The sequence below is a fragment of the Thunnus maccoyii genome, chromosome 21 (genome assembly GCF_910596095.1).
Source record: "Thunnus maccoyii chromosome 21, fThuMac1.1, whole genome shotgun sequence".
NCBI lineage: Eukaryota > Metazoa > Chordata > Actinopteri > Scombriformes > Scombridae > Thunnus > Thunnus maccoyii.
This window is the reverse complement of record NC_056553.1, coordinates 21083947-21098638: the sequence shown is the minus strand read 5'-3', so window position 1 is coordinate 21098638 and position 14692 is coordinate 21083947. Positions and strand designations below refer to the sequence as shown.

General features: G+C 41.4%; 1 protein-coding gene across 10 annotated transcripts in view; it reads right to left on the bottom strand.

Moving 5' to 3' along the window:
- The window catches only part of LOC121887977 (partitioning defective 3 homolog), a 356909-nt gene that overhangs the window by 145114 nt on the left and 197103 nt on the right, over positions 1-14692 (bottom strand). For 8 of the 10 annotated variants that reach the window (XM_042399172.1, XM_042399173.1, XM_042399174.1 and 5 more), the window contains 2 exons: positions 8192-8380; positions 7508-7678 (listed from right to left, as the gene is read on the bottom strand). In XM_042399172.1, coding sequence (XP_042255106.1) covers positions 7508-7678; positions 8192-8380 — 360 coding nt within the window. The remainder of the gene's footprint in view (positions 1-7507; positions 7679-8191; positions 8381-14692) is intronic. The other 2 variants (XM_042399167.1, XM_042399170.1) reach the window with 1 other exon arrangement.

Genomic DNA, 14692 nt, shown 5'->3' with positions numbered 1-14692 from the left:
CCTCACTCTTCATGCTGATCTGTCATCCTTGTGCATCATGCTGTTATGAGGCTGTCACATTCCTTCCCATCTAGGCATTGACGTTAATTAGCTGGCTTGTATATCAAAACCTCTGCAGTGTATTAAATGTCTGCATCACTAGTGGTTTGTTGGTTTGAGGAACAACAGACGCTGGTTGGCATTTATTTAAATGTAGTAATATGTTGCTGGCTTAAGAAAAAACAAAACCATAAACAGGTTTCTCAGGTGACTCAATGCACTGGAGCATTTTGCAGTGGTTTCTTGTCCCATGAGGTACATGATTGGGGTTTCTGAACTGAAAAAGTCTTTGGTCAAAAGAGAGGGAACAATTTGCATAAAAGCTTTACATTTATGTCTTGAGGCGGTCTTGACAGAACTCTGCTGAGACAAGCAAAAAAAAAAAGAAAGAGAAAGTTAGAAAATCTTTATTTCAATGAATTGAATCAAATGGGGAGGATGGTGAAACGAAGGGTTGAAGTGATAGCACTGCTGTCCTTAGGCTGAAGCTCCGTCTCATGAATTATCATGAGAACTCTGTAGAAATAGTACACTGTGAAATTCAACTCAGTCCTTACATCTGTAAAATGAGAGAATTATGTCCCTGGTAAACACAGGCAGGGAGGATGAGAAAGCTTTTGTGGTGATGCATCTTGGTGGAAATATGTTTTTGTTGCTCTGATTAATGCAGTGCTTTATTGGCAAGTTGCCGTAGTTCTGTCAAGAAGGACGAAAAAAAAAAAAGCCACAAGACAGCCAGTCTGTCAAAAAAAAAGTCGACGTCTGCAGGAGATCTGTCACAAATAACATCATAAATGTACAGACAGGCGTGTGCGTACATTACGTGATGAATTTCAAATCAGACAAATGAAACCCAGCCACAAGCATGCTTGTCATCAGTCTGTCTGCTTTTAGATGCTGGTGTGATAAATATCTTAGTAATGTCATGAACTGACGTGGCTGTTGCAACAGACAGAAACAGACACGCACCACTGAATAGAAGTTTGTAAACAGGATACGAGACATAGGGGGAAAGGGGTTGTTGTTTTATAAACTCAGACATAAAATCCAGCGTATTTATTGTTAGAATATAATCTTGAACATTTGCCACTATGTTCTAATAATCCTCTTTGTATTTAATGAGTTCTGATGATCCACTGATAAACCGACTTCTTTGTTCTGTATATATAAAGGTCAATTTGTCAGTTTAAGCCACAGCCAAGATGGGCTGCTGACCAAGGAGGCCAAAGAGCTAAGATTCAAATCAAATGCTAATTAATTAGGTCTACATGTCACCACAAGTCTGTACTTATTTAGTCTGTAGTCTATCCACCACTTCACCTCTCTCTCCCAATTTTTTTTTTACATTTGTGCTACACTTTGCTCAGCATTTCCCATTTCCAACCACATTACTTTCAAGCCAGTGGAAAACTGCTACGGCAAGTTCCTCCATCTAATGTAACATAACTGTATCAGCAACAGCAACAGCCTCGTCTCCAGAAAACATACACAGCATTATGTCTCTATACCTGAAGTTTTTCCTAAAGAAATGTCCAAATTATTGAATCAATGCATGTACGTTTTTGAAAAGTAATAACAGCAGAGGGCAGAAAGTGGAAATTAAATCTAATGCTGACTTTGAACAAGCAAACGACTGTAACAGATCTGCATTTGATTCAGTCACAGGACTTTGGGTTTGTGACTTGAGGATTGTGAAAGATGGAGAACATTCAGGAAGTGTGGCCAGCAAAAAAAAAAAAAAAAAAAAAAAAAAGGGGGGAATGGAATTGAAATGACTTTTCATAAATTTAATTGCTTAAACACATGTGACGATATATTAATAGAACTCAGATACAGAAAGAGAAATTATGCAGTCTCTGAAGCAGCGATGCAATTACAATGTTTCAAACAAATTGGCAGTAACCAATCATATCGCTTGACTATCTGGGGCAGAATGATACTTTTTCAAACAGAGGCAATCTGTGGAGTCAGAACAGAGGAAAAATTAATTGTTCTGGTACAGACTGTGCGGGTACAGTGTGTGTGTATGTGGGTAACCATGCTTGTGTGTGTGTGCTTCTCACTGATGGAGCATATTCAAAATGTTATGAAATACACTTTTTCTGCATACCTTTGACTTCTGTCTGCACACTACAAATGTATCCTGATTACACATCAAATGCATTGTAAGGTATGATATTGAGATTGGTTTTTAAAAGTGGAAAGTCAATAGCAGCAGAGGACGTTTAGCTACTCATCCAGTAACTTTATCATTTCTACTGACTAGTTTCTTTTGACTGATTGCTTTTTTGGACTCACTTCAATCCTCTGATGAGGCTGATTGACAGTCTTCCTCAATTTGGCATTTTTTAAGCTTTGATAAGGGCAGTAAAGGTCCACATTTTTGAATCAGGCTCATGGAGACCTTCTGGCCTTGTGCTACACTAAAATAGCTCCTAAATAGTGTGGCACACTGCTTTGTTAGACTTGAATACATCCTTAATCGTGTTGAAGAGTTTTTTTTCTGTATTCCAAGGCAAAAAATCTCATTTTAACCCAAGGCAAAGGCCACTCATTGTCACTGCTTTAATGGCAGCAAAAATAGACGAGGTACTCCACCTCAGACATGGGCTTAATCATGGGCCATCAGCGGTATGAACTAGCCTTTTGAAACACTTGTCTTTCGCCACTGAGAGGATCTGTCTAGATGGATCTAGCCCCAAGTCCTTCTGAAAGCAAATAGGCTTCTGTGAGACCTTGGGCAAGAAATGGAAGCGTGTGTTTTTAGGTAATGCGTTTGTATGTGCGTGCGCATGAAGAGGCTACATAGTGTCACATAATGCATTTCATATTTCCATTGAAGTGTTTTCTGTTTGTATCCATGTGTTACAGGATCCTTAGCTACATCACAAGAAAATGCAGCCTAGCTTAGTGACTGGTGTGTGGTTTTGGTTTTGCAAACATCCACCAAACCAAGCAAGCTTAAACTACCAAGAGACATTACACTGCTCTGTCCTAACAGAGATGATCGTACTTTAACCCACAGCACCAAGCAATGATGAAATCAATGCAATTTTCATGGAGTGGGGTGGCCTGGATACGCTGCACCCATCAAAGTCCCCCCTCTGATGCATTAGGCTGTGCTGCTCGGCTCCTCTCCCCTGCAGACAGTGATGGATCTGATTCATTTCAATGGTGGCCTCCAGTGCTCACTCCCATTCGGCTGGGTGACAGTGGCAAACTGGCGCTGGCTCCTCACATATCTGCCTGGCCAACACAGAAGAGCTGGGGAGGAGGGGGTGGCAGTGGTTGAAGCTGCCGGGAGCCTGCGCCGACATTTAACTTCTGCTTTTCTTATTTGAGGTTTGCAACTGACCTTAAAGTGTAACTTCACCCCCAGGTCTGAGCCTAACTCAACCCACTGCATAATTTTTAAAAATGCTAAAAAGTGGGCAAGGGGCTGAGAGGAGGGAGTAGGGCGTAAAATTGTGAGGCAGGCAGGCAGGCAGGAGTTGCTCAGTGACATCCCCTGGCCAGAAGAAAATGATAATAATAATAACAATAATAATGAGAGGAAGACAAACAGTGAGATGACATTTAACAAGCCAGGAGTCATTTTTAAATAAACCTGTCTGTGTTTAAACCTGCAGAATTCAAGCCCTTGCTAAATGAGTTCACACAATGCTGATTAAGCCCGCCAGATAAATCTCTCTGTAGTTCACAGTATACAGAGTTTTTAAATATCATGTCGAGCAGGACATTCCTACTCTGGCTGTTTGAACGTGCATCCAGAGACTTCCACCAGCTGAGCCAGCTAACTTCCGGTTAGCCCTCTGCTAACATGAATGGAGATAAAATAATTTAATTGAGTGGCTCTTCTAGACTTTCAAAATGTTGTTGGACTGAATGGATTACATTCTGATAGTGATACAACTCATTTCATGGGGGTTGTGTGACGCCGTTTTACAGCCGCAACAGTAGCAACTTAGTAGAATACGGCACAATCTATGATGTAAACATGTGTTGACAATGTTTTTTTTATAATTACTCTAACTTCCAGAAACTTAACTTAGTTTATTGTCACTTGAACGCAGTTTTAGCTTCAGGAGCAGCACTGACCTGATGGAGGAAATCTGTCCATCTGTGACTATACGCTGCTGAGCACAGCTGCAGGTTAAGTAATGGTGGAGTTTAGTTACACCGTGATTTCATGTTTTAAAACAAGATTTTACCAGCTGATGACTGCAGGAACAGACAGCCGGAGAGTTAAAGAGCTACTGAACAAAATGCAAAAAAGGATTTCTGCTGTTTTTGTGGCTTCCAGCAGCATTTCCTCCCGCGAACAGTCACAGACGGAGAGATTCCCTCCATCAGGTCAGTGCTGCTATTAGCTGCTGTTAGCTGCTGAAGCGAAAACTTTCTCAATCAGCATATTTTTGAAAATGAGCGCAGACGGGCTATGTGGTTTCACAGACTCACACTCAAGGGCGGAGGCTGAGGGAGGTGGGCTTAACATTCTACCATTTATATAAATTTCATCACACAGAGACCTCACAAATGGTCGACTCTACGTGAGCGTTGGCCCTGCCTTTTCAGGGCTGATTTTAAACAGCAGATGACAGGTTGAGCCATTTTCAACCCATGAAATGCTGATTTTTATAAATTTGGTGTCAATGTCAATATTTACACCAGCATTGATGAGTTTCATCACAGTGCAGTCATCTAATTTAGCTTACAGCTCAAAAAACACGTGTAAGTGTTGCAGTACCTCTTTAAATTCTTCATTTACAATCTTATCTTTTCTCTACTTTGAGTACATTAAAGTTCCTTCTCGTGACTTCATTACACTTATTCAAACCACTTTTCAGAAACCAAGTCTCCTGTAAACAATGCAGCTTAAACAATGTATGATTGTATGTAATGGGACTTTAATGGACGCAATCTAAAATGCACTGTCACATCACCTTTTGTTTCACACACTCTCTTTACATCTCTCTCTGCAGCATCATCAATATGCTGTCTCATAGCAACTGATGATGTCAAATTATATACAAACTTGTCAAAATTTCTCTCTAAATTGCCTCTCTAAATGCATCAAAAATGTAATAGACTTTAAAGTAATGTTATCCTTCATCCTTCCACCTACAAAGTGATAATAAAAAAACATTTCTCCTCTTTCTGAAGATGTGTCTCGGAGCCTAACTGTCTGCTCAGTGTCAGTCTGTCTACCTGTCTGCCTGCTGGTGAGGGATTAAAGAGGACAGAAGAGTGACTGGACCAAAGTGATAGAACTCACTGAACCTTGGGGCTGAGCTTTCCCAGGAGGGACGTGTGTCCTCTCGTGTGGAAGGGAGGGATGGAGGGGGTGGAGGGGAGGGAGAGGAAGAAGGAGAGGGGGAGGAGGGATAAAGGCAGAAGGGAAAGAGAAAGGTGTGTAGAACGAAAACGTGCATTTAAAAATGCAAGAGGCTGCTGCGTTGGTGGGGGCTAGTTGCTTCAGGTACCAGTGAGTCCACAGATCCATGAGTTTCAAGGCTTTTCATTGGGATAAAGCATCCACATTACAAGGTAACAGGAAGGTGAATGTGGATGTGTTGATTTGGCTAATCCAGCACCTTTATTATATAACCTTTATTTTTTTTAGATTACCCTGCTGAGTTTTTTTTTTTCAGGCAGTGCTATTGTCTGTCTGAATGATGCCTAAATCTGAAAATATTGGGGGGAGGGTTCATGGCCATGTAATGAAAGAAAAGAAAAGCAGGGCTTAAGTGAGTGATGAAAGAAATAAACAGGAAGTATAACATAGCTGTAGTTATTGCATTTTAAACTTGTTAAAGGGACATTTTGTGTTTCTGAAAATAACCACATTTCACATTACTCTGCTTTCTGCAACTGTAGACGCTTTGCTACAATTTGCCCTCTAGCCTCTCTCTATCTCTGGGTTTGTCTTGTTGGCTTTATTTTGATTTGCAAGAAGAGGGATAAGACCAATAAGAGCCCAACTAGTATACATATGAAAACAGATATTGTCATTGCTATTGTTCGAAAAAACAACGCATTTAGTGAACAAGAACAACATCTGCAGAGTAAATGTAGTTCAAGGGTAAAACAAAGTAAAATTTAGAAACAGAAATGTCAAACTCTTACAGTCTATGAAAATCACATGCTGCAATGCCATAATGTACCGTATGGCAAATTATGAGTGATACCTGTGGGAATTCAGTTGCAGGCCCTGGCTGTTTATGTGCCATGTTCTACCTGTTTAACTATGGAGCGCCATAAGTTGAGGGGAAAGGAGGTGAAAATTAACATTAAAACACGGTGAAAAACAAGCACACACAGGGCGTCAGGGGGATGACGTGTGGCGAGAAGACAGAGAGAGAGAGAGAGAGAGAGAGAGAGAGAGAGAGAGAGACAGAGAGAGAGAGACAGAGCGCTCAGAGGATGAGGGCTAACAGCGAGGGTGAAGGGCAGAGAGGGGGGGGGACTGGGGCTCAGCGTGGTACTCCAAACTGACACACAGCCACGGGACACAGGCTCCAATTAGAGTCACAGCAACACTAATCAAACCTGATCTACAACCTCTGGCTGCAGGGTGAGTGAACGTGTGTGAAGAGTGAATGTGTGTGCGCTTGACTATTCACACATGAATCCACAATACTGAAATATAGTCATACTGTGCTTAGCATTCCACATTCAGCTAAATCATGTTTGCATTCATCTTCTTTTTTACCCTGGCATATAAAAAAATATGATTTCTGATATAAGAAAAAAGGGCTGGTATTAGTTCAGTATTAGAATGCACATTTCATGAAGTTGAAATCCCCTCCCTTTCCAATATTCTTGACTGTTCGCTCATGACAAATATCCACCTGGCTGCAATACATATTCTTTTATCTGCCTATCCTACAGTGTTATTCCGTAGGCCTGTCAATCATAACTCAGTGAAGTGCTTCTTAGATATCATATCAAGGCCCACGGTGGGCAAAGAAAATCATACAGAGGATGGAGGGAAATGTGAGACGGTATCACGTATCTCACACAGGAAATGGGACTGTTTGAAGATTTGCATGGTGGTGTGGTCGCTTCATAAAGGTCCTCCTCTAGCTATCTCAAAGCTCCCAAAACCTATGGGGGGATAGACTAGGGACAGTGGCAAAGTAGAAGAAAGCCACTCTCATTTATCATTCTATTCCATGGAAATGTAGCTATCCCTCTTCTTCATTCAATGTCTCCCACTTATTCAAAGACAAGGCTTAGAATTAGAGCATGTATGTGTGTTTGTTGAGTGTGTGTGTGTGTACAGTATGTGCTATATACTGTATGTGTGTACCGTCCATATTAGAGTTGTGTAAGCTCATGATTAGAATACTAATAATTATATCTGATTAGAAAAAGTAAACAAAGGCAGACAAATTAAATCTGACTCCTTTTGATGCCAATTAGTCTCTGGCACATCAGTGTGAGTCCTCCCTGACTGTTGGGCTACCTCATTGTTTTTGGTCAACCGTCGAGCCACGATGAGCTGGATCATCCCTCGCTTGTTGCCCTCTACTGACATGGATTTGCGCAGTGTTTCCATGGAGTCCTGGTTGGTCTTCCCTAGCAACGACTCCCCGTTGACTGCGATGAGTTGGTCGTTGACATGCAGACGCCCATCCTGCAGACGAATACCATCATGGGAAAGTATTTAGATCTGGCTCATAAAATACTTCAAATCCTCATACAACTTAGAGGAGACAGACTTCTGGGATCATATGGACCCTTGCTCCCAGAAAATCCCAATAAATACTGGGAGAAAGCCCATAATCTTGTTTCTCTATTCATAATAATGAATTAATGATAGTGTAATTCTTCTGTTGTGCAAAACCACTGGCATTTATGAAGACTTAAATTCAACACATTTTTTTTTTTACAAAGGGATAATAAAATATTACAGAACATTGTTGCCCTGAGGAAAAATATTGCAGCATGGTAGTCATGCCTCTTAAACAGCATTAACATCATGTAACCACTTCAAAATCACCATGACAATGACTGAATCCAATATTTCAGTGGTGCACCAGCTTTGCAGCATCTTTGCATTACCTGTAGATAATTGAATTGCAACAAAACGATCATTTAAATCAATCAAGGTAATGGTCAGGGGGTAAAGGGGGAAGTAGTTACTTGCCTTGCTAGCAGCACCTCCATTGATGATGGATTTGACAAAGATGCCCAAGTCAGCATGGTTCTCCTTGTCCCTATTACCCTTGACGCTGACCCCCAGGCCTGCTGAGCCTGACTCATTCAGTGGGATCTCAAAGGTCATGAACTCTCGTGTACCATCAGGGGTTAACACCATGTCATCTTCGTCTGGCTGCTGTAAGTAATAAAGAAAAAGGGAGAGATGTCTGATTGAGATGTTACATATTTTATTTAACTGTTTCAAGCACTTACTGGTCTGTCGCTGGTATGAAATAAAAGTTTCACAGCTCTGAGTCTTCTAAATTTTGACGACCCAATTTACCAATCAAAGTTTGCAAACTCTTGTGGAGCTTTTCTACAGTGTCATTGTTGCAAATATACTGTATGTGCAGCCTCTAACTTTACCTTTGGTGAAAAGACAGAAAAACAAAGAGAACAAAAACAGATCACAGAGAACAGCAGAAAAAAACTAAAAGAAGAACAGGCATGAATGACAAGAAAATGGAAAACAGGCGGGAGACAAGATAAAGAGGGGTAAGATGAGGGGAGCGGGAGAAGAAAGCGAATGGATGGCAAGCATGTCACATATCTTGGGGCTGTCATCGTCAATTGGCCGTACTGTCTAGCCGAGCACTGCAAATTCTTTTCCACCCTCGTGAGCTTGGTGTAGGAACAGCGGGGACAGCGGAGAACTTTTGAAAACGCCAGGTAGTAATTTGATGTTCAAAAAAGTTGTTTCCTTTGAACAACATCCTTTTGAAGGATAATTTGTGACACGTTAAGAACTGGACCCTCCTTCCCCTCGCAAACCAATGGGCCCTTTGTTGAAAATGACCAGAGAAGTGTTTTGTTGCAGGGCTGGTTTGGCAGATTCTCATGCATTGGTACACAAAAAATGGTTCATTTCAGCTGCCAGAGAGATGTGAGAGAGGACTATTGAGTGTCTAACACCCAGCACGATCAATTCAGCTGGAAAATGGTCCATAAAACAACCACACCAGTCTCTTTTCTAACAATTTCTACTGGTGTCTCACAAAGAGCATCTGTAAAAAATAACAAAAGAATATCGCATTTGTGTATTTTACTTCTCACTCTTTGTCAAACAGAAAGGGAAAAGAGGTGTGAGAGAAAGGTAATGGTGTAGAGAAAACACCAGAGGCATTGAAAAGCTGACAGTTTCTTTCTTAGGTTCAATGCGACAAAACCTGGTTAAGATTTAACAATGTTTTAAAATAATTTCCATTTTGTGGTTCAGTGCCTACCTGTGCCTGAACACCAACATATTGTAGTTGAGTAAATGTACTGAAACCAATTGCTTTGACGTCAGTCCACAGCTGTTCTTTCAGAACAGTTTGATAATCAAGAAAAATAAGACATGATACATACATACAGCAATGTAGTCCTGTGCTACTGGCTGTGCTAATAGCCATTCCAGTTTTTGAGGTTTAGATGCTTTGCTTAAGGTGCCTCAGCAGCAACAACTGAGTGTGTTTCCTGTTCACACACACACATGTTTATTGTCAGGAGATAAGAACTGACGACTGTCCGATCACGAGCACGCTCCACAGGAAACCTGAGAGCAGTGCTGTAATACTGTGATTGGCCAGATTGTACTGTATGTGTGTAGTTATTGCCATGGCAGCCAAATCCACATGAACAATACTGGCGGTGAGAGCAATCAACCCCAGAAACCCACCGCAAGACCTCTTTAAATAGACTCACATCAATACACACGCATGCACACACACACAGCCCTTAACAGCTGCTGGGATAAAGAGTGAAGCACAGGAAAGAGGGGAAAGATAGAGCATAAGGTGTGTTTTTTTTTTTTTCGGAGGCTGAGGAGTTATTAGGATGCAGCGGTGCGTTCAGGTGGAGGCTCTTTTCAACACCCTCTGACTGAGCCCCTATTCTCCAGACGGCCCTCCTATCTGCCCCCTTTTCTTTCTTTCTCTGTTATTTTCTTCTCTTGCTTTCAAAATGGCACTACACCTGTCTGTACAACTTGCCAACTGGGCTTTGTCCGTGACTGGACCCTTAGTAAATTCAGACAACTGGAATCCATTTAAGGGCGCTGCATTTCAACACCTCCAGTTCTATTACAGAAATCACCGGCTCTTGTCGGGAAATGACCCTTTGATTGCCCTCAGACAGCTGAACAAAGCGGACAGAAGACTATTGAAAAACAATTTGATACCCAGTGCAGCGGTAAATATAATGCATTAACACTGTTTTACTTCCCATTCTTGTCTGGAGCTTATAAAGACATCATGTCAGAAATTCTGTAAGTGTTGACACCTGTTATACTGGAATAACCTTAACTCAAGTCAGTGTGTTGTGATCAGTTGGTTACCAATGCAGGCCCATAGCAACGCAGCACAAACGTACAATTTCCACTCTGAAAAGAAAACTTATGGATGAATAGCCTTGTGCGTCATTGGCAGGGTCAGTCTCTATCTCTAATGAAGATGTTTTTTATCAAAATAAAATAAATAAATATTGGCTATGAGTTATGTCCCTGGAGAGGCTTTTAGCCCAGCAGTTGAAGATAGTAATACACTGGATGAAAAAATTACTTTGGATGGACCCTATCTGAGTGTGTGTGAGTGCGTGTGAGTGTGTGTGTACGCTCTCTTCCAAAATGATGACAGAATAACCACCCACTCAGAGCTGTGTTCCGGGAATAGTGGGCCGAGGCAGAGAATGAGAGAGCAGTGTAACATTTTCATCAGACAGGAACAAGCGCCGCTAGCCAAGAATGAGTTTGTCAGGCTGCTTGACAGGCCTCGTTGCACCGATTCAGCTCGGGCAGAGCCGGATTCAACTACCTCTGAACAGGAGAAAAAAGAAAGTCAGCTCATTGTTCCAAGCTCAGCCCCGTGTGTGCACCTGGGACAGAGAGCGCAAAAGTACTGATAATAGATGAACTTATGTAAAAAGAGTGGAAACACCAGGAAATATGTAAAATATGTCTGTGTTGTCAGCTTAAGTCCCAAACTGGAACCTGCTACATCTTGGGAGTCCCGTTTTCTCAAATCCAATTCTTTTCACAGGCACAGTCACTTCCTTGAAACCTTCTGCTAACATGGAGTGACAAAACAGAATTGTCTCCTGAACAATAAGGAGAAGATTCTCTCCAGTGAAAGCTGTACTCACTAATGATGTCTGAACGTCTCCAACACCGAGTTCCACTTGGAACGTTTTGGCAGCGCAGCACTTAGCTGTAGCATGGATGTATGCAAGTTGGCTTAGCAAAGGTAGCCTGGTTACCCTGTAGTGTCGCTGCCACAAAAAAGGGAACCATAGCACTGACCGACTGCAACGCTATTAATAAAAAAAATATGCTCCATTCTCTCTGTAGTGAAACGATACCGCATCTCTTTTCACTCCGCCTTTGAGTGAAGCTGTTCAGAACAACGATAAACATTTCTGACATGGTCAGACAGCACGTCATAAGAACCAGTTCTGAGAGAGAAAAATGTAGTTAAAAAGTACTGCAGTAAAAGTAGTGGTTTGGTCCTTCTGATATATTATTATATATGACATCATTAGATTATTAATACTGAAGCATCAGTGTTAGAGCAGCATGTTACTGTTGTAGCTGCTGAAGGTGGAGCTAGTTTCAACTACTTTATATACAGTTAGACCGTAAATCAGCATGTAACAGCTGTCAGCTGGTGTCCTGACTCCATGCAAGAAACAGAAAGCTTGTTTTCTTTTTCCACTGCAGCACAACTAAACTGTTTCAGTAATACATTACTCTAATACATTTTTCAAAATGAAAGACCAAAATGTTATTTTCCACCTTTTTTTTCTGCTGTACTGAAATCATACCGAACCATGACCCCAAAACCAAGGTACATACTGAACCATGAATTCTGTGTACTTTTACACCCCTAGTCAGGAGGCAAGAAAGTTTTATCCAAGACTCACTGATTTTACTTTTATCTAAACGTTCGTGTACACATGATCCTTAGAAATGAACTCTTTATGCATCTGGAAGATGAAATCAAGCACATGATCACTGGAGTTGCATGTCAACATGTGACATAAAGCCAGCAGTGAACTGAATTTGGAACTGATCTACCCCCCTTTTAGATACAGTTTTTAATTATCAAGGTATTGCATAATTTGCTGTTCACATACTCTTGTAGACAACCACAACACATGTCTACATGTTTGCACTGTTAAAATTGTGTTTATAAATGCCATTACACTGCAACAAAGCCAAAAATTGTCCACACACCATCCTGTTTTTGCAAATAACCTAAGTGTAGACTGTCTACAGGCTTAAAATTGTTGTTATGCCCAAATTACAATTGTATTACAGTATGTAGTTCCCTCATTGAAAAGAAGATGGTCTGCAGAGTCTGTAGTTCATACAGCATCACATGACTCAAGTCACCCAAGTGCTTTCAAGACTCAGTGCTGTGTTCAGGTACTGATCATCAAGGTCAAACTTAACACTAAACCAATTTTAAGTGGAGTGGCTGTAATATCATTATCATTTTCCCACTAGCTCAAGTGACTATAGCCACTCGAAGAAGCCCCTGTCTTCTTCTTTTTGCTCTCTCTAGTTCCACCATGCCGTCACAGTCCATTATACGATTAAGTCCTTTATTAATTAACACTGTGATGGGGAAGCACTCATTCATTATGGTCTATTGTCCTGGCAGGGGAGGGCGATGGAGGTGGCATGTGAGCAGAGACACAACCAGGTGAACACAGGAGGGCAGACAGAAGAAAGTGTTGTTCATCAGTCTAGCAAAAGAGGTCCGCCTGCTTAATAGGCCTTTTTGTTTTGTTTCTACCTCGCTTAACTCGTCACATGCTAACAAGGAATGTGTGCTGTACGGTTGCAAGTGTGTGTCAGAGAAACAGAGAAACAGCAAAAGCAAGAGAGAGATGCAGGAGAGAAAAGAGAGAGAGAGAGAGAAATAGAGAGTGCAAATGAATCACAATTACTTCTATTCACATATAAGTCTGAGTTCTCCGCACATCACTGCCTAAAACAATTAACACTGCTGGAAACTTCTCTGCACACTTGGCCCAATTTGGCAACATAAAGGTCATTGGAAATGAATTTAACAGGGCTAAAAGAAATCAGCCATGGGTGTAATTGCAAAAGTGGCACACGTGTGATAAGTATTGTAACACAAATTTCTATTGGCGGTGTTTCTCCTCACAACATTTTGTGACAAAGGGGACGAATATTAAATACCACTAAGCCTAACAAACAAATCCAGCCTTTTTCAGGTACAATAAAGGGTTGAGAGGCGAGCTGTTACACAACACTGAAGGGCATGAAGTGCACAGCTGGCAGTGGCAGGTTTGTGAGCTAACATTACATGTTGTTCACTGGGCTACCCAGTAGATTTTGACTCAGCACTGACAAACTGGGACTGTTACCCTTTGGGGATTATCCAATGAGGAAGCTCATTTTGCTCATTAGCAGAACAAAGCCTGGTTCTATGAGGGCATCAGAAGCCAGATCTATCTACATCACTGCAAATGCATTATGGCTACTGGCTATGAATGAAGAGTGGATCTCACTGTGAGCAACCAAAAACAGATTCATAAATAGGGATGACTTGACACTAGATGTTTCTGTAGGCGGTTCAAGAAGCGATTACATCTAATTAAAGAGAAGATAAAAAAAAAAAAAGGTGACTTTCTGAGTGTACTTGGCAACTGGGAATGTTTGCAAAGGCATTTCAGTGAAACCAAAGTATAGACGCACATCATGAAGCAGATGCCTCTCATTTCAAGCTAATGGTGGATAAAAAGCGATTTGCTATGTCCAACTGCACATACACACTTCCACCCATTATGTGTTCTGGAAACAGACGCTGAATCCCCTTCGGGAGAGTAACCGTGTCGCCATAAGTGGCCTTTAACTACCTTGTTTATCGGCATAGCACAATGCTGCGGAGCACCCTCCCGTTCTCTGCACTGACAGCAAGCATAATTATGGGAACAGCTGCTGAAAAGTGCTAAATGAAAACAGGTGGCATCGACGTGACACGCTCGAAATCGTTAACCAGGCTGGCATTGTCTTCAACCGCGCTTGGCAGCATTAGCTTTAATTACGACAGAGCATGTTTCTGAGCTCTGCACTTTGATCACAAAACATTTCTATAGGAGCCAAATTAATAATGCAGGAAAAACTCATCAGCCGTCTTGAAATAGAAGGCTGAAGTAATAAACAAGAGAAAAGCAAGCAGATAGGAGAAGAGAATAGAAGGAGGAAGGTGCAATGGGAGGGTTTTTCTGCTAAACATCAGGGAGTGAGAGCAAAGTATCAATTTTTATGAAACTTACAGCAGACAATCTGGATAAAGTGTCTCCAAAAGGAAGATGCTTTCTGGAGAGGGAGAAGAGGTTTTTGGTGCCATGGTAACACATCAGAGCCCTTACCTACTAAATCACCATGCCCTGTCATTTCAGAGACATTTTTAGGCATAAAGTGGAAGAGAGAGTGACCTCT